This window comes from Cervus canadensis, chromosome 20 (genome assembly GCF_019320065.1).
Source record: "Cervus canadensis isolate Bull #8, Minnesota chromosome 20, ASM1932006v1, whole genome shotgun sequence".
Taxonomy (NCBI): Eukaryota; Metazoa; Chordata; class Mammalia; order Artiodactyla; family Cervidae; genus Cervus; species Cervus canadensis.
Window position 1 is genome coordinate 22,067,372 of NC_057405.1, and position 20,090 is coordinate 22,087,461.

Genomic DNA, 20,090 nt, shown 5'->3' on the forward strand with positions numbered 1-20,090 from the left:
TCCTAAAATTAGAGAAGCTACAGACTTGAGACATAGGTGAACCCTCCCTTCCCCCCTCTTTTTGCTAATGGGCCATAACACTCCAACATACTGAACTCAATAAGGCCTCAGAATCCTTCTCAACACATTATTCTGTACAGACACCAAACCTAAGAGATAAGGCTCTTAACCATCCTTGAATTCAATAATAAATCAGGAAATTCACTTTTTCTGTTACATTTTAAATTTATTTATTCAACTACTAAGACATTTTTATTTAAAAACATGCTTATATACAAACAACGAATGAAAGAATTATATTATACCAAATAAATAAGGTGCTCCATACCATACGCATGTTTTATGTAATTTTCTCTCAAAACTTCACCACTTTCCCTGATAATTACCAAAACACAATTTAAGCAGAGCATTTTCATCTGGAATATTGCTCTCAATGTGTATAGAAATCATTATTTCTTCTACATAATCAGAGATATGTAACTTGTAGATAAAAAAAAAAATGCTAAGGGAATTTCCTCCAGAAAGATGATTCTAGAAAACTAGGTAGCAAGCCCCCAGTACTTATCATATCCTATCCTAAGGAATACTGAAGATGGACATGAGTTGAAAAGAAAACCAAATATAGAAAGTTGGTCAGATGTTCCTGAACCTGTCCGACCTTTTTGGGGACAACAATGTTTACTTGAAGGACCCTTGCAAGAGCTGCCTTTGGGTCCCCAGGTTAAGCCAGGCTAAAGGCACTAAATGTCCATTTGGTAGTGACCAACAGTTCATAAAATATCTCCCCTCCTAAACCTGGAAGATGCCAGAACAATGGGAAAAACAAGCTCAGGCATAGAAAAAGTCCCAATTTCCATGTGAATTAGCATCTGCCTTTTCACATGCTGATTCTGCAAGGCAGCTCATTTACAAATATATAAATAGCTGCAACTTTACTCCAGTCTCATTGAAAAACCAAGATGGCATCATGTGAGAGAAGCATCCCAGCATCTTTGGCTCACAGAGCAAAATGTAAGTGGAGATGAGCCAAGCTACTTGACACTTGCTGTCAGCTTAACCAGATCCCCTCCAGTTTCCTGCAGTGGAGGGACCAGAGTTCTCCTGTGCAGAGCTGGAGAATTAACTTATATTGATTGTCCAGCAGTTGCACAGTGATTCAGAGCCCAAAATCAAAAAATAAATTTCAAGTCATACATAGTACTTATTACCACACATACTCAAAAGAGAGTGGCACTGTCTAAATGTGGCAACAAGTTTTCCAATGTAGCTGCTTAAAATTGTCACTCCTATACTTTGGCCACCTGGCCAGAATTAGAGGGGTTTAAATCATCAGAAGGTGAGAGAGAACATGCATTTTAATTTTTGGAAAAGGATTTATTGCCTTTCTTAAATTCATTAATTAAATTTATGTTTAAGAAACATCTAAAGCAATATATATGAAATATATGAGACACAAACTGACTCTTCTTTCCTGCATATGAACACCCAGACAGGGAGCTGTCAAGCCCTGAGGGTTTAATGCATGTGTGTGAAGGCACTTTCAGGCTTAAGACACCCATGATAGCACAGGTCTGTAGAGTGACATCTGCTGAATTTCTCCAGCAGACAATCACCGTTACATTCCCTGATATCAAATTACCCTCTCTCTTAGCCCTCTGATTTCTTACCAATTAATGAGCAGTTTACTTTTAAGGAACCATATCATTAAACTAAAAGTATCTAAAGGATCACAAAATAGAAAGTTTAAAAGAAAATTTTCTCAAGGAGTTAGGAACCTGGTTTACATGATACATCTGAGGATGGGCAACAAGATAATTAATGCTATTTCTCTTTGAGAATTTCAAAGCTGAGATTCTCAACAACTCTACCCGGTAACTCAAATATTAGATACCCATCAGGAAGTGGAAACATCCATGTGTGTTTTCACACAAAAACATCTGTGTTGCATATTAAACCAAGCAGAATTTTATGCTTTATTCATTGCAGTGTAGTCATACACTGGAATGTTCATCTTGGACTCAAAGGCTGAATATCAGAACCATGTATGTTCTGTCTGCCTTCTTGATGACTCAGGCTTTCTGATTTACTCTGGATCCATCTGCCAGTTACCTATAGTCAACCATATGGTGAATTCTTGCCTTGTATAATTGCTGACCAATTGGCAATATTTAAAGGGAAAGTGATTCTTTTTAATCTCATTTATCAGAAGAAAAAGTGTAATAAAGATAACTAACAATAAAAAAAGCCTGAGGTAAATCCATTTTGAAATAAGTATCAAGATCAAAACAAAAAAAAGAAAAAGTTTTTTTTATCCTACTGTTTATACAGTATATACAATGAATACGGGCTAAATTCTTTTAATTTATCATAGAGCTTATCTCTATGCATGAAGCATGTGGAAATAAATATAATAAATATCAGTCTTTGTCTCTAAGTCTACATTGGTCTTATGTTTCAAATTCACATTTTAAAATCTAATTTTGGTTAGTCTATTTAAACATAAATAATACTTTTTCAAAAATAGATTTAATTACTATTTTATAATAATCATGCCTCTATCTATATATGTAAATTAACACCACAGAACAAGATCAGTTTGCAAAGATTATTAAAAACCACAGTATAAAAACATCACGTTTACTGCCGCATTCAAGTGATTGTGATACTGTCAAGATAATTTTTTTTAAACAAGTAATTTGGAATCTCTTTAGAGAGTAGTTTATGTAATATTAAAAAACATTAAGAAAAATTATTGTTTTACTTACATGGTGTCTCTAATAAGAAGTGAACTTCCCAGTTTGAAACAGGTTTTATCACCTTCACAAAACATATGTCTCAGAGAAAAGCGCTCTCCTAGGTCAAAACCTGTGAAGTGTGACAAATGATTTAATCCAGCAGTTTTATTAAATATAGTAAACTCACAGAGATACTGATTTTTAAATAGGATTCTTTTGTAGTCATTATCTGCAGATTGATTATTTCAGGTTAAATCATAAATTTCTTGATTTCCATTTCCTCTCTTTAGGATATAGGAGGACAAAATATATTTCCAAAGATTCAAGTATTAATTTTCTTTGATCTAGGAATGATTCTAAATAAATAATCAGAGTAGCTTATTGTACCAGCTCTGATAGCTAAAGACAGAAAACTAGTTAAATAAAAAGCACTATACCCATCCAATTGAAATCTAAGCAGCCTTTTTAAAAATATCATGCTTTAGAAAAATATATGTTCATGTGGGGAAATGCATGGATTTCAGATGCAGTTTATGGATTATGATTACGTGTGCATGAGTCAGGGTAGAGGGAGGTGGAGAGAGAAAATGGAGGAGGAAAGGGAAAAAAGAAAGAGAAAGAAGGGTAGGTACGTTCCAAAATGAGTGCCATCGCCATATTGGGGTATTGAGATCTTCTTTTTCATACATTTTCTTTTCTTTATTTCACATTTTCTACAATAGATACAACTTTTATAATTTCAAATAACATTTGTTCTCCAAGAGGTTGAATTGTTGGTCATCAGGTTAAACAATGTAGAATTCTGCTCTCAGAAATTTTTGTATATCATCTGCCTGCTTTGCTTTTAATTTATTGATATTGGTCTTATCATCTTAAATTACAATGTCAAGGAGTCATCTACAGTACACAACATGTTTGGTTATAATTTTACACAAAAATGCTTCCTTGTGAAAGATTATCATGCTTACCTGAAACTTCAAGTTTATCTCTGTTGTCTTGTGTAAACTGGTGTCCCTCTGTTCTCAGTATAGGACATTGTTTTTCTATTAAAAAAAATATATTGAGAATTTTCAGTACATTGTCTATTGTTTTTCTTTGAATAAATGTGAATCATTTAATATAATCAGAAATGTAAGATAAAATGGAAAGAAATTAAACCTTTTATTAAATTTTTTTTAATGAGGATAAGAGTATTACCCATTTCATTGTGTGTTCATGAGAATTACATGTGATTATATACGTGAAGTGTCTGGAATACAGACAATGCTTGTTAGTCTTAGCTATTGTTAGAATTTTATTGCTCTAATATTCTAATTGCTACAATATACTTGACAGTAGGAAATTAGCTAGCTTTAATATTGTTAAATTTTCATATTCAAAGTATATTCTAATATTAGAACAAGTGAACTACTACTATTTTAACACAACTTCTATTCAGGTTTTGGTATTAGTGATATTAAACTTTACAGCAGAAGGAGATGGCAATGGACTAAACGCGTCCCTCCCCAAATTCCTATGCTGAGGTCTTAATCCCCAGGGTGATGGTATTTGGAGGTGGGGCCTCTAGGACGTGATTAAGTTTGATGAGGTCATAGGGGTGCAGCCCTCATGATGGGATTCATATCCTTTACAAAAACTGGAGAAATAGGAGTTTTTTATCTCCACCTTGTGAGGAAATAAGGAAGAGGGCTCTCACAAGAACTTAGCCAGGTTGGCACATTGATCCCAGTCTTAGTCTCCAGAACTGTGTTAAATAAATGTCTGTAGGTTAAGCTCCAAACCCTATGGTATTTTTGTTAGAGCAGCCTGAAATAAGTTATTAAAATAAAACTAAAAAGCAAAAGCAGACTTCTGCCATAATAAAGTGGTCTATAATGAAAAATAAATGTGATAAAAATCATTGCTGCTGCTGCTGCTGCTAAGTCGCTTCAGTCGTGTCCGACTCTGTGAGACCCCATAGACAGCAGCTCACCAGGCTCCTCCGTCCCTGGGATTCTCCAGGCAAGAACACTGGAGTGGGTTGCCATTTCCTTCTCCAATGCATGAAAGTGAAAAGTGAAAGTGAAGTCGCTCAGTCATGTCCAACTCTTCGCGACCCCATGGACTATAGCCTACCAGGCTCCTCCATCCATGGGATTTTCCAGGCAAGAGACCTGAAGTGGGTTGCCATTGCTTTCTCCAAAAAATCACTGAGAAAATACTAATTATGTGTTGAGGCAATTAATGATGTTCAAAGAAACGATCAAGTTTGCTTCCACTCACAGTGGATTTACATATCCTGATATACTAATATAATAATATACATGTATACACTAATTTCTTATTATCTGGGGTATATTTAAACTTAATTCAGACTACGGTGACTGCAAAAGTGACTATAAAGTGACTATAAAGAAAGCTGATTGCCAAAGAATTGATACTTTTGAGCTGTGGTGTTGGAGCAAACTCTTGAACTGCAAGTTGATCAAACCAGTCAATCCTAAAGGAAATCATTCCTGAATATTCATTGGAAGGTCTGACACTGAAGCTGAAAAGCCAATACTTTGGCCACCTGACCCGAAGAACTGACTCATTGGAAAAGACCCTGATGCTAGGAAAGACTGAGGGCAGGAGAAGACAGGGACGACAGAGGATGAGATGGTTGGATGGCATCACGACTCAATGGACATGAGTTTGAGTAAACTCCGGGAGTTTGATGGACAGGGAGGCCTGGCGTGCTGCAGTCCTTGGTCCATGAGATCGCAAAGAGTTGGACACGACTGAGTGTCTGAGCTGACAGTGACTGCAGCCACAATATTAAAAGATGCTTGCTCCTTGGAAGAAAAGCTATGAGAAACCTAGACAGTTTAGTAAAAAGCAGAGACATCACTTTGTTGACAGATGTCTATATAGTCAAAGCTATGGTTTTTCCAGTAGTCATGTATGGATGTGAGAGTTGGACTGTAAAGAAGGGTTAGCACTGAAGAATTGATGCTTTTAAACTGTGGTGCTAGAGAAGACTCTTGAGAGTCCCTTGGGCAGCAAGGAGATCAAATCAGTCAGCTCTAAAGGAAATCAACCCTGAATATTCATTAGGGCTGATGCTGAAGCTGAAGCTCCAGTACTTTGATCATATGATGTGAAGAGCAAACTCACTGGAAAAGACACTGATGCTGGGAAAGATTGAAGGCAGGAGGAGAAGGGGACGATGGAGGATGAGACGGTTGGATGGCAGCATCAACACAATGAACATGAGTCTGAGCAAACTCTGGGAGATAGTGAAGGAAAGAAATGCTTGGTGTGCTGCAGTTCAAATCAGACATGACTTAGTGACTGAACAACAAGATTCTAGGAAATTAATATCCATTTCAGGTGTGATTGCAGCCAGTTTTTATAATATGCCAACTGTACAACTAGACAATTCTTAACCTAAATTGATGAAATATTTCGCCATCTTATAATCACAACCTTATTTTTCCAAAAATTCATGTTTTCTGAAATTCATGTTTGGGTTTAATAACCTCAAAGTTTTTATGACACAGAGATGAACTGCTGAAAGTCAAACTGTGTCCTGCTGTATGGAAAGTGGAAACTACTGATTCTCCCGGTCAGCTGCTCAGCCTCTCAGTCCCTCACTTAACAAATGCATCGTAGACTTCAAGGGTGGTGACACAGCCTCAGAAGAATAAATCAAGTTATAAATAGTGCTACCACTTAATCAGAGGTATAAGATGTGACACACACAATTAAAACATATAGCACTGAATAACTTTAAAGAATATTTAGCTACTTTGGAAACTCCTGTCTCAGAGATCTTAACATGATTTCAAGTCCTACATAATAACAAAACTGGATATTTTGTAAATGCTGCCCATTTTTTTAAAGAAAATTGAAGTCATATCCATTTTTATCTGAGTTCATCATCATTTTTATAAAAACCAAATATCCCATCAAGATCTCTGCACTGAAAACTAGATGGTGTTGCAGAGAGAAATTAAAGTCCTAAATAACTTAATGGATTAACCAAGTATTTAGACTGAAAGACTCAATATTGTTATGTCAATTCTCAATTTTATCTCTAGGTGTAGTTCAGTACCAATTAAAATCCCAGCAGGTTGTGTGTGTATTCCTATGTGAGTGTGTGTGTGAAAACTGACAAGCTGATTCTCAAATTTAAGTGGAGCTCCAGAAAAACTAGAATAGCTAAAACAAAACTGTAGAAGAACAAGCCAGAGGATCTACAATATTGTACACCAGGGATTTTTATAATGTAGTGCTGGTACACATATAAACAAATCAGTAGAACAGAGTCCAAACACAGACCTGTGCACATATGGTCTCCTGATTTACCACAAAAGGGCCAGTGCAGTTCCAATGAGAAAGGGATGGTCTTTTCAATCAATGATTCTGGATCAATGGGACATCAATGTAGAACAAAACTGAACCCTTACCTCACACCATGCACAGAAATTAACTAGAGATTATCTTAGACATAAATGTGAAAGGTAAAACAATAAAGGACTACAGAAATATGTAAAATCTTAATGAACTGAGGGTAGAAAATATTCATTGATAGGGACACAGAAAGCACAAAAGGTTGATAAATTGGCCTTCATTGAAATCTTAATAATCAAAAGACAATGTTAAAAGTGAAAAGGCTATCCAGGGACTATTACAATATGTATTTCCAACAAAGGATCATATCCAGAATATCCAAAGAATTTTCACAACTTGATTAGGAAAAGTTTGAAAACCCTATGATGATAATATGAAAAAAAAAATCAACTAAGCAGTTGACAAAAGAGAATATTTGTATTGCCAACCTGCACATGAAAAGGTGCTCAACGCCTTTAGTAATCAGGGAAATGCAAAGCAAAATCACAGTGAGGCACCACTAAATGGCTAAAAAGTAAAGAACAGCACAAGTGCTCATGAGGATGTGGAGCAGGAAAGATGCCCTATGTTGCTGCTCATGGGAGTGGAAATCAGTACAACCACTTAAGAAAATTGGTAGCATTTCTTAAAGCTAAATAGTCATGAACTCTATGACCTGGAACATCAATAACTCAAGAAAAAGGAGTACAGAAATAGTGTAAAAGGCTCTTTTAGAAGGGATATTTCTCACAGCATTACTCATAAACACCTAAAACTGGAAACAACTAAATGTTCATTGACAAGAATAAATAAACAAATCATGGTATATACAGTGAAAAAGTGTAGCAATAAAAAAGAATGAACCACTGCTATATGCTATGACCTGGATGAATTTCATAGATGTAAGTGGAAAAAAATACCATTCTCCAAAGAATACAAACTTCAGAATTCCATTTATAGGAAGTTCAAGAGATTGCATGACTTATCTATATCAGAGTACTGGTTACCTTGGTAGGGTGTCAGCTGGGATGGGATCCAGGAAAGTCTTCTGGGGTTCTGGAAAGTTCTATAATTGGATCTGAGTGACAGTTTCACAGATGTGTAAATACATTATGCAAAAGTTCACTGCACTGTGAACCTATATTTTGTGGACCTTTGTGTGAGTAATACCTCAACAAAGTGAGGAAAACAGCTTGTCTTTGAGAAAGCACTGTAAGCTAAAAGTAATTTTTATAAAACACAACACCAAAATTGTGATCAAATTTTTTACAGTGACTTTGAATGACTATATGACTGTTGTAAATGAGGTTAACTTTAAATTCTTCACAGTGTATACAGGGAGACTCCAACAGATGATTGGCAAGCACATATCCAGACTATGGAAGGAACTTCCTACTATGATGCATTGGTAATGACTGGAAGGTATGTTAGCTTATTGCCAAGTTGGAAACAGTATATATCTTACTTAAATTCTTCTGCAGACTTAATGAATATATGATGATGCCAAGATAATACATCTGTCACTTTGAAGTAAATAAAATTGAACATTTCCAGTAATATTTATGAAAATGCTTTTCACTAAAGTCTTCAGTTTATAAAAATCAAATACAGCTTTATATCTCTAGTATATGTGCTCTGTTATGAAAAGCTGAACCAAAAAAATGAAAACTAAACGTTAAATTTAAGTGAAGTAAGTCAGTTCAGTTCAGTTCAGTCACTCAGTCACGTCTGACTCTTTGCGACCCCATGAATCGCAGCACGCCAGGCCTTCCTGTCCATCACAAACTCCCGGAGTCCACCCAACCCATGCCCATCGAGTCGGTGATGCCATCCAACCATCTCATCCTCTGTCGTCCCCTTCTCCTCCTGCCCCCAATCCCTCCCAGCATCAGGGTCTTTTCCAGTGAGTCAACTCTTCACATGAGGTGGCCAAAGTATTGGAGTTTCAGCTTCAGCATCAGTCCTTCCAATGAACCCCCAGGACTGATCTCCTTTAGGATGGACTGGTTGGATCTCCCTGCAGTCCAAGGGACTCTCAAGAGTCTTCTCCAACACCACAGTTCAAAAGCATCAATTTTTCGGCACTCAGCTTTCTTCACAGTCCAACTCTCACATCCATACAGGACCACTAGAAAAACCATAGCCTTGACCAGACGGACCTTTGTTGGCAAAGTAATGTCTCTGCTTTTTAATATGCTATCTAGGTTGGTCATAACTTTCCTTCCAAGGACTAAGCGTCTTTTAATTTCATGGCTGCAGTCACCATCAGCAGTGATTTTGGAGCCCAAAAAATAAAGTTCTGACACTGTTTCCACTGTCTCCCCATCTATTTCCCATGAGGTGATGGGACCAGATGCCATGATCTTAGTTTTCTGAATGTTAAGTTTTAAGCCAACTTTTTCACTCTCATCTTTCACTTTCATCAAGAGGCTTCACTTTCAGTCAGACAAAGACAAATATCATGATATCACTTTATATGTAGAATTTAAAAATATGATACAAATGAGCATATTTACAAAACAGAATTGACCCACAAATATAGAAAACAGACTTCTACAGTTACCAACAGGGAAAGTTGGGGAGAGATAAATTAGAAGTTTAGGATTAATATATACACACTACTATATATAAAATGGATAAACATCAAGGACCTACTATATAGCACAGGGAACTATACCCAGTATCTTATAATAACCTATAACAGAAAAGAATCTGAAAAAGAAATACGACTTTTCTGTACACCTGAAACTAACACAATATTGTAAGTCAACTATATTTCTGTTGAAAATAAAACAACTAAATGCTAATTCCTTGGGTATAAGACTCATGGTACAATAAGCTGAATGCATGGGTCTCATGGTTCATTGCATATAATGGCAATACAATAGAAGTGGATATAAAAAGTTGGATATGTTAATTTCTTTAAGCAATGACACATTTTAATATAAATTAAATCATACTTTTGGGGTAAATGTGCATGTATCTTGAAGAACTACTGATAAGACCCAAATATCCAAGCATCCTGTCAGGTAGACAGGAGAATTTAGGCAGGGGTAGTGTTTCAAAGGAGAAGGCAATGGCACCCCACTCCAGTACTCTTGCCTGGAAAATCCCATGGACGGAGGAGCCCGGTAGGCTACAGTCCATGGGGTCGCAAAGAGTTGGACACGACTGAGCGACTTCACTTTCACTTTTCACTTTCATGCATTAGAAGGAAATGGCAACCAACTCCAGTGTTCTTGCCTGGAGAATCCCAGGGACGGCGGAGACTGGTGGGCGCTGTCTATGGGGTCTCACAGAGTCTGACACGACTGAAGCGACTTAGCAGCAGCAGCATTTCTTCAAAGGCTCGTGGTAACCTTGCAAAAGTGATTACTAAAAATTCACCACAAAAGATGCACTACTTAGGGGTCCTTAATCAACAGACCTTTTCAAATGTTAGTGCAGAAGTCTTTGACAGATTTATCTTAAGACGCGGTTGGTGATTGTCAGACCCTGTTTCCGCCTGACTTAGCTTGCAGGACCCGGGCAGTTCATAGGGTTGTAAGCATACTGCAAGGGGGTAAAGCACCAGACAGGAAGGCTAGGTCGAATTTGGGAAAGATTATCTGATTTCATTGAGATTACCTACAAAAATTACATATATTTTAAAAAGATTTTTATCCTTCTCTTCCTCTAAAAATTAGAAACCTGAGGGCCCGAGAGCAAGTCGTGTAAGAGAAGTTATGTGACTTGCCCCCAGATCACACAGTGACTTGATGGCAGTGACGAAACAAAACTCATTTCCCATATCCTTGCTTTTTCCTCTGTACTGTACATGCCTCTCAAAATCACATTCCAAACAAACTAACAGAGTACCTATGATATTCTTCTCATTATTTAGTAGAAAGGTATTTTGTCCTCGCTCTCAGTTTGAAACATGTGCTTGAAAAATATCACTTGTTCCCTTAATCTCTAAATCCTTCTCCTTGTTCTCACCTGCTGACTTGGCCTCCTATTCAACTGGTAAGCGTTCTAGTCCAGAAACTAGATCACATGCCTTTCGAAACATATTTTGCCTATCATTGCTCTGGTCTTTCCACGCCCACTTATATGTAAAAGTCGTCAGTTTGGTATTCATGAAAGGCAGTTTGTATTCCTTTTTTCTCCTCTCAAATAGCACAGGGATGGAAGGGATTACATGGGAGCAATGCGTGCGATGCGAGAAGGGAGGAAGGCATTAGCTGCCTCCTGACGAACTGCAACATGTCTCTCTCGTCTGTTTTGACTGCTTCATTTTTTCTATTTCTTCATATCCTCAGGAGTACACATACTGTGTTATGGAATTGTGTATGTTAGTTGCTTAGTCGTGTCCGACTCTTTGCAACCCCATAGACCGCAGCCCACCAGGCGCCTCTGTCCATGGGATTCTCCAGGCAAGAACACAGGAGTGGGTTGCCACCTCCTTCTCCAAAGGGAACTATAGAAAGAAAGAAAGTGAAGTTGCTCAGTTGTGTCCAACTCTTCGTGACCCCATGGACTGTAGCCTACCAGGTTCCTCCATCCATGGAATTTTCCAGGCAAGAGTACTGGAGTGGGTTGCCATTTCCTTCTCCAGTATTATGGAATTATTACCTCTATAATCACAGTTAAGTCTGTCCAGTTTCACAGGCGTTCTGTTTATCACTCTTCTTTTTTAACTGAGGTATAGTTGATGTACAGTGTTATATGTTTCAAGTGTGCAACATAGTTGTATAATTTTTAAAGCTTACATTCCATTTATAGTTATTATAAAATATTGGCTATATTCCAAGCACCAATGCTTATACTTGTAGCATATTTTATTCATAATAGTTTGTACCTTTTAACCTCCTACCCCTATGTTACCCCCTCTCCCCGCTGGTAACCATAGTTTGTTCTCTACATCTGTGGGTCCGTTTCTTTTTTGTTACATTCATTAGTTCATTTTGCTTTTTAGATTCCATCTTTCCCCGTCTGACTTATGGGCTTCCCAGGTGGCGCAGTGGTAAAGAATCTGCCTGCCAATGCAGGAGATGCAGGTTTGATCCCTGGGTCAGGAAGATTCTCCAGAGCAGGAAATGGAAACTGGCTCCAGTATTACTGCCTGGAGAATCCCACGGACAGAGGAGCCTGGCAGGCTACAGTCCATTTAGCATATCATTGAAGAATTTATCATTTAGCATATCATTTAGCATAATACCCTCCAAGTCCACGCATATTGTTGCTAATGGCAAAATTTCATTCTTTTTTATGGCTGAGTGTTCCATTGTGTGTATGTGTGTGCCTGCTTTATCTTTCATTCTTTATCCATTGATGGACACTTAGGTTACTTCCAAATCTTGGCTACTGTAAACCATGCTGCTATGAATATTGAGGGGCATGTATCTTTTCAAATTAGTGGGGTTTTTTCACATATATACCCAGGTGTGGAATTGTGTCATGTGTTTTTGAGGAACCTCCACAGAGTTTTCCACAACAACCGCAACAAATTACATTCCCACCAACAGCGTACGGAGGCTCCCTTTTCCCCACACCCTTGCCAACATTCGTCACGTGTGGTCTCTTTGGGGGCAGCCATTCCGACAGGCGTCACTCTTGTTTTCTAACATGTATTGAGGAAAGTTGTTCTCTTTACCTTTACTGACAAAACTCATGATGCAACATTTGTCTCAGGATTACAGTTGAGGAGATGAACAGAAGTTTACCACAAATGTAGAACTAGCTTGTAGTTTTTTCATAAATGAATCAAAATAAGAACTTTCAGGTGCTTTGCATTTTTTTTTAAGGCTGACAGACTTCCTATTGACAGAGGCCTTTCCTTTGATTGTTACTAGTTGTCCTTAGGACCCCTGTACACTATACTTTGCTAATACCTATGATAAAGGATTATGGAGTATTCTAGGTTGGGAGAGAAACAATGGTTAACAAAAAGAGGTAAAGAATATCAGACCAGAACATAACCAAAGAAATATGGAAGAGTGACCAAACAAGAAAAAAACCACAACACAACTATTTTAACAAAGAGGTAACAAAGGGGTCACAGAACCTTCACTGTTTATTTTTTGTCCAGAGCTGTTCCTCCAAAGGAGAATACTTGGTTAGAAGCTATAATCTTTATTTAAAAATTCTGAAGCTTTATTTAATAACTGTGGTTAGGAGCCATAATCTTTATTTGATAACTGTGAAGCTTTCCAGCACTTTAAAAATTTAGGAGTTACAAAGTACATTTATCAGCAGTAGGACTTGTGCGTGTGCGTGTGTGTATGTGAAAGTCATTCAGTTGTGTCTGACTCTGCAAACCCACGGACTGTAGCCCGCCAGGATCCTCTGTCCACAGAATTCTCCAGACAAGAATACTGGAGTGGGTAACCATTCCCTTCTCCAGGGGATCTTCCTGACCCAGGGTATCTTCTTGACCCAGGAATCGAACCCAAGTCTCCTGCACTGCAGGCAGATTCTTTACCCCGTCTGAACCACCAGGGAAAGACTCTTAACCTCATACCATATTGAGCATGAGAAATTCTTCAAAACATAAAATAAAATTCTCTATATAATAGCATACCTCCTCACCTTGTTTTCTGTTTTTATTACTTTTGATGATAATTTAGCACACTTCCCTGAGATTAAGGAGCGTGTGTGCGTGACATCCCTTCAGTTGCGTCCGACTCTTTGCGACCCCATGGACTACAGTCCACCAAACTCTTCTGCCCATGGGATTCTCCAGGCAAGAATATTGGAGCGGGTTGCTGTTTCCTCCTGCAGGGGATCTTCCTGACCCAGGGACAGAACCAGTGTCTGTTACTTCTCCTGCATTGGCGGGCGGGTTCTTTACTACAAGCGCCTGGTGGCTCAGATGGTAAAGAATCCACCTGCAATACGGGAGACCCGGGTTTGATCCCGGGGTTGGGAAGATCCCCTGGAGAAGGGAAAGGCTACCCACTCCAGTATTCTTGCCTGGAGAATCCCATGGGCAGAGGCACCTGGCAGGCTACAGTCCATGAGGTTGCAAGGAGTTGGACACGGCTGAAGCCACTTAGCATAGTACGTCGCAGAGCCAACGGGGAAGCTCCTAGATTAAGGAGAGTGGGGGAGAAAGGGGAGCTGTGGGATACATGAGCTTCTATCATAGAGGAATGTTCTAAGAAAGTGATTAAAGCCAGTCTGGAGCTAATGCATGCGACATACATTTGTTAATACAAGTCTCTTCCCCACTGTTGTTTGACAACTGAGCTGAAACAGCCACATTCAAATTGTTTACCTGCTGTGTGAAAACAGTCAAGTATGCCTTATAATCTCAACACAATGGTAATACTGACCAAAGAATATGAAGCCACTAATTCTGAATAGCTTCAGGATTTTAATTTTCAAGGTGTTATTGAATCTCTCTGTATTATTCTTGATTCCACCCCAACTGAGCCAATATTGCAAGTCACCTTGAAGTACTCCATTGAGTTCAGTAAAGCAATTAAAAGACTCGAATGATCCTTCGTATATGTAACAGCAGACTGTTGACAACTTCACGGGCTCCAGAGCTGACATCCTAGCCTCTCCCTCAGACTTGTTATATTTTATTTTTAGCTGTAATCACTTCCCTCCGGTAAATGGCTAGTGACCACACGCACAGGTCTGCACATGAGGAAACTAAAAAGGGGAGCTTGCGCGTGAATCAGACACACAGGCAGGACAGGAGCCCCTGGCAGGCCAGGCTCAGGATGCCATCCTCGCCAGCAATCCTCCCCGCAGGCTGTGCTGACGCTTTCAATTAATGCAAATGATACTTCCAATCAAGTAACTTCCACCGCAAGTTAGGGTGAGTTGTTTCAGAGCACCTCCTACCAGACAGTCTGATAAAATCAACTCTTCCTCTTTAGTCATTTCCCTCCGTGCTTCAAGTTACATAAAGCTTACTAGACTTATGATCAACTTGGAATTCACACCCAGGAAAATCTTTCAGAAAGGTTAATTTGGTAGAGTAAATTGAGCCAGAACATATGCATTCCAATTGCCCCATATACAGTCAGTCAGTCAGTTCACTCGCTCAGTCGTGTCTGACTCTGCGACCCCATGAATGGCAGCACGCCAGGCCTCCCTGTCCATCACAAACTCCCAGAATTTACTCAAACTCATGCCCATCAAGTCGGTGATGCCATCCAGCCATCTCATCCTTTGTCGTCCCCTTCTCCTCCTGTCCTCAATCCCTCCCAGCATCAGGGTCTTTTCCAATGATTCAACCCTTCTCATGAGGTGGCCAAAGTACTGGAGTTTCAGCTTCAGCATCAGTCCTTCCAATGAACACCCAGGACTGATCTCCTTTAGGATGGACTGGTTGGATCTCCTTGCAGTCCAAGGGACTCTCAAGAGTCTTCTCCAACACCACAGTTCAAAAGCATCAATTTTTCGGCGCTCAGCTTTCTTCACTGTCCAACTCTCACATCCATACATTGACCACTGGAAAAACCATAGCCTTGACCAGACGGCCCTTTGTTAAGGTAACCCTGATTAAAGAACTGGGATAGCAAAGTACAGGAGCATCACAGTCAGGCAAATCCCAAGCTGGGGGAACTTCCGTTCTGCAAGATGATTACGTTCTAGAGATCCGTAGCCAACAACGCTGTACTATACACGTACAAGTGTGGGGCTCCCTGGTGGTTCAGTGGTGAAGAATCTGCCTGCCAATGCAGGAGACACGGGTTCCATCCCTGATCCAGGAAGATCCCGCACGCCACGGAGCAATAGCTCCATGTGCTACAACTACCGAGTTTGTGCTCTGGGGCCTATGATCTGCAGCTACTGAGCCCACGCACCACAAGTACCGACGCCCACGCGCCTGGAGCCTGAGCTCCGCAGCAGGAGAAGCCTCTGCAACCAGGGGCTCATGCACCGCAACTGCGGAGCGGCCCCCCAGCCACGACTAGGAAAAACACTTTGCAGCAACGAAAGCCCAGCAGAGTCAAAAATCAATATGTAATAATACATTTTAAAAATAAATAAATGGAAGGTCACATCAGCTATAAAAATAAAGAAATGTGTTACCGGGGTAGAGCTCATGTTAAATGTTCTTACCCCTCCAAAAAGAGTTATTAAAGTGTAAATTAATAAGTAAACAAATAAAAAAGAAAAGGAACCTGGCAGCATAAGCTGAGGAAAGAAGAGACAATTATCAAAAAGGTGAGTGTTTCTTTATTTTCCTAAAACATATGGCATTAGATTCACCTGGGAAGCTGGTTAAAAATGCCAATTACTGAATTCCGCCCCAGGCTGCCCTGCATCACAGGTGTCTCTGGAGTGGGACTAGGGAATCAATACTCCTAGAATAAGATGATCCTTATTCACACTAAAACTGGAAAACCATTTGTGTAGATCCTTCAGATCATCATCAGGAATACTTATTACACACTAGCATGTGCCTGGAAACTGATTCATTCTCCTTTCTAGCCAAAAAAGTCCTATCCCCTCTGATGAAGTAATTACTCGCATTACCTGCTATGTCTCTTTAAAATGAATAGACATTAAAAAAATTCAGGAGCGTAGCAACATTATCCGAATAAACTCCCTGCCCTGTGTACTTCTTTTTGCCATGAGTCATTCCTGATTTTTCTGATAAAAGAAAGTGCTTCCCCTACCCCAAAAACATATGAGAGACACAGGATGTCCTTCATACGGTGTTAGCATATTCAAACTCCCATGTAGATTATTTTACGAAATGTACCTCCTGCCAAATTAGTGAAAAATCATAAAGACAAAATATTCAAGAGACTCAGATGTGTTATATCTTTATAAGAGATTGTTATAAAAGTCTCAAAAGTCTCTACTGAGGTGTATTATAAACCTGTATATACCTTGTTAGCCAAAATTCTGAAAGAAATATTTGAAAGAATAAGCACAAGACAGCTCATAGTCCCAGGACATATCATCATATGTGACTATTGTCAGAATCCATCACGTGTAGTCATTTGCACAGAAAGCAAACCAGAGCTTCTCTTTGTTTAACAAATGGCTTTTCAGTATGTCTAGTTAAACTTTATAATATAGAGTGCATCTAGTTCAGTAACTTACACATACTCAGTGTTCAAGAAAAGGTTTCCAAATTAGCCACTTGATCATTTTTAAAAATCAGAGATGGAAATAAATGTTTCAAATTGCCTTCAAATCCTTTGGAAATATTTATGAGGTTGATAATTTAACAACTGCAAGTAAATATTAGGGCCTCCCTGATGGCTCAGTGGTAAAGAATTAACCTGTCAATGCAGGAGTCATGGGTTCGATTCCTCAGTTGGGAAGATCCCCTGAAGAAGAATATGGCAACCCATTCCAGTATTCTTGCCTGGGAAATCCCATGGAAGCAGAGCCTGGCGGACTACAGTCCATGTGGTTGCAAAAGAATCGGACACAACGCAGCCACTAAATAACAACAATTATCTATTTAGGTCAAAAAGTACTCTCAAGACTGTTATTTTCCTGTTCGCTTCATCTGAGACACTACAAAACTGACATATAATTAAGCTTTGTTTCTTTTTCTATTTTAGTCTGTTTTCACTTTTCCCTAATTAACATTAGAAATGTCCCTTAATACTAACTGGGAATGAGTTTCCATATTAAAATCTGAATAATTTAAGTAACTCATTTAAAGGTGAAAGGGAGAAATAGACACACGGATACACAATGCATACTTATATTTATAAATATCAATGAGATAAACAAAAGCTATTTAGACTAATACATATATTGAAAAATGTAAATTTAAGCATTCTCAATGTGTGACTTGAAGGTCAATGGGGAAAACAATAAATTCTTATCTATTTTTTACTTGTAGATTTAATCTATGTCCTCTTCGACCATAGTAAGATTTACTTCAATAATTTTTTAAAATAAAGACTATAAAGAACATTTGGTGACTGAACACAAAGGTGAGCTGGATACCTGGCTTGTCCCTGCTCATCACGGAAGCAGAAACAGGAAGCAGGAACGTTGCTGCCCAGAACCAAAGCTTCCAAGAGTCAGCGAGCCTCATGGCGCCTCTGAACCATGGGGGCTAGTAGCCACAGATCTGCAACAGAACAAACCATCTGAATTGAGCTAGTGTATGCAGTTCCTTCCATTATTATCCCCAGAAAATCCTCAGCACCAAGGAGAACACAATAGATTTTTACATTATATATAATTATGTAATTGGATATCTGATTATATATAATTTGCTGTTGCTGTTCAGTTGCTCAGTCATGTACAAATCTTTGAGACCCCATGGACTGCAGCACATCAGGCTTCCCTGTCCATCACCATCTCCTAGAACTTGTTCAAACTCATGTCCATTGAGTTGTTGATGCCATCCAACCATCTCATCCTCCATCCTCCCCTTCTCCTCCCACCTTCAATCTTTCCCCAGCATCAGGGTCTTTTCTAATGAGTCAGCTCTTTGCATGAAGTGGCCAAAGGACTGGAGCTTCAGCTTCAGCATCAGTCCAGTCCTTCCAATGAATATTCAGGGTTGATTTCCTTTAAGATTGACTGGTTTGATATCTCTGCAGTCCAAGGGACTCTCAAGAGTCTTCTCCAACACCACAGTTCAAAAGTATCAATTCCTCGGTGCTCAGCTTTCTTTAAGGTCCAGCTCTCACATCCATACCTGATACTGAAAAAGCCAGAGCTTTGACTACATAGACCTTTGTTGGCAAAGTAATGTCTCTGCTTTTTAATATGCTGTCTACATTTGTCATAGCTTTTCTTATAATTAGACACTATATATTAATGTAGGCTTTAGTATGCATGAAAAAGCTCTGAAAATATTTTCAGATTAGTTCCTATTTATTAATGTCCTTACAGCCTCTTATTTCTCTTCTTTGAAATCTTTTAAAAACCACTCCACATACAGTGATTTGCATATATATCTTTATGGGGTGGGGGGGAGTGTGGCAAGGGGACTTCCCTGGCAGCTCAGATGGTAAAGAATCTGACTGCAGTGCAGGAGACCTGGGTTTGATCCCTCAGTCAGAAAGATCCCCTGAAGAAGGAAATGGCTACCCACGCCAGTATTCTTGCCTGGAAAAGTCCATGGACAGAGGAACCTGGTAAATGCACATATTGAAATTTACCATCATAACCATTTTTAAGAGTATAGTTCAATGGCATTAAGCACTTCACACTTCATACTTACCACCACCATCCATAACTTTTCATCTTGCAAAACTGAAACTCTGTATCTATTAAACAATAACTCATCATTTCTCCCACCCCCAGCCCCTGGCAACCACCATTCTGTTTTCTGTTTCTACGAATTTGACTGCCCTAAGTCACATATATGGGGAATCATGCTGTATTTATCTTTTTGTGACTTTATTTCACCTGGTATAATGTCCTCAAATTTCAATTATGTTGTGGCATGTGTCAGTATTTTCTTCCTTTTTAAGGCTGAATAACATTCCACTCTATGTACATACCACATTTTGTTTATTCATTCCTCCATTGAGAGACACTGGGTGCTCCCATCTTTTAGCTATTGTTAATAAAGCTGCTATGAACATGAATGTGCAAAAATCTGTTCAAGTCCCTGCTTTCAATTCTTTTGGGTACATACTCAGAAAAGGTCATATGATAACTCGACTTCTAATTTTCTGAGGAACTGTCATACTGCTTCCCTGAGCAGCTGCAACGTTTTAAATTTCCACCAAACGTGAACCATGGTTCTAATTTCTCCAATCCTTGTCAACATTATTAGTTTCTGGTTTTTTGCTTTGTTTCATTTTTTTGCCTTTTAAAAAAAAATAGCAATCATCCTAATGGGTGTAGGATGGTATCTCTTTGTGGTTTTCATTTTCCTGAGGATTAGTGATTTGAACATCTTTTACCTGCTATTGGCTTCCCTGGTGGCTCAGAGGGTAAAGCGTCTGCCTGCAAGGCAGGAGACCTCGGTTCGATCCCTGGGTTGGGAAGATCCCCTGGAGAAGGAAATGGCAACCCACTCCAACTCTTTTGCCTGGAGAATCCCAAAAACGGAGGAGTCTGGTG

The 20,090-nt window shown here is 39.0% G+C and overlaps 1 protein-coding gene across 1 annotated transcript in view; it reads right to left on the reverse strand.

Moving 5' to 3' along the window:
* Positions 1–20,090, reverse strand: part of COL19A1 (collagen type XIX alpha 1 chain) — a 417,733-nt gene that overhangs the window by 384,811 nt on the left and 12,832 nt on the right. The window contains exons 2-4 of the mRNA XM_043439611.1: positions 18,009–18,135; positions 3,704–3,778; positions 2,766–2,865 (exon numbers count right to left, since the gene is read on the reverse strand). Of these exons, the coding sequence (XP_043295546.1) occupies positions 2,766–2,865; positions 3,704–3,778; positions 18,009–18,099 (266 nt within the window). The 5' untranslated portion in view covers positions 18,100–18,135. The remainder of the gene's footprint in view (positions 1–2,765; positions 2,866–3,703; positions 3,779–18,008; positions 18,136–20,090) is intronic.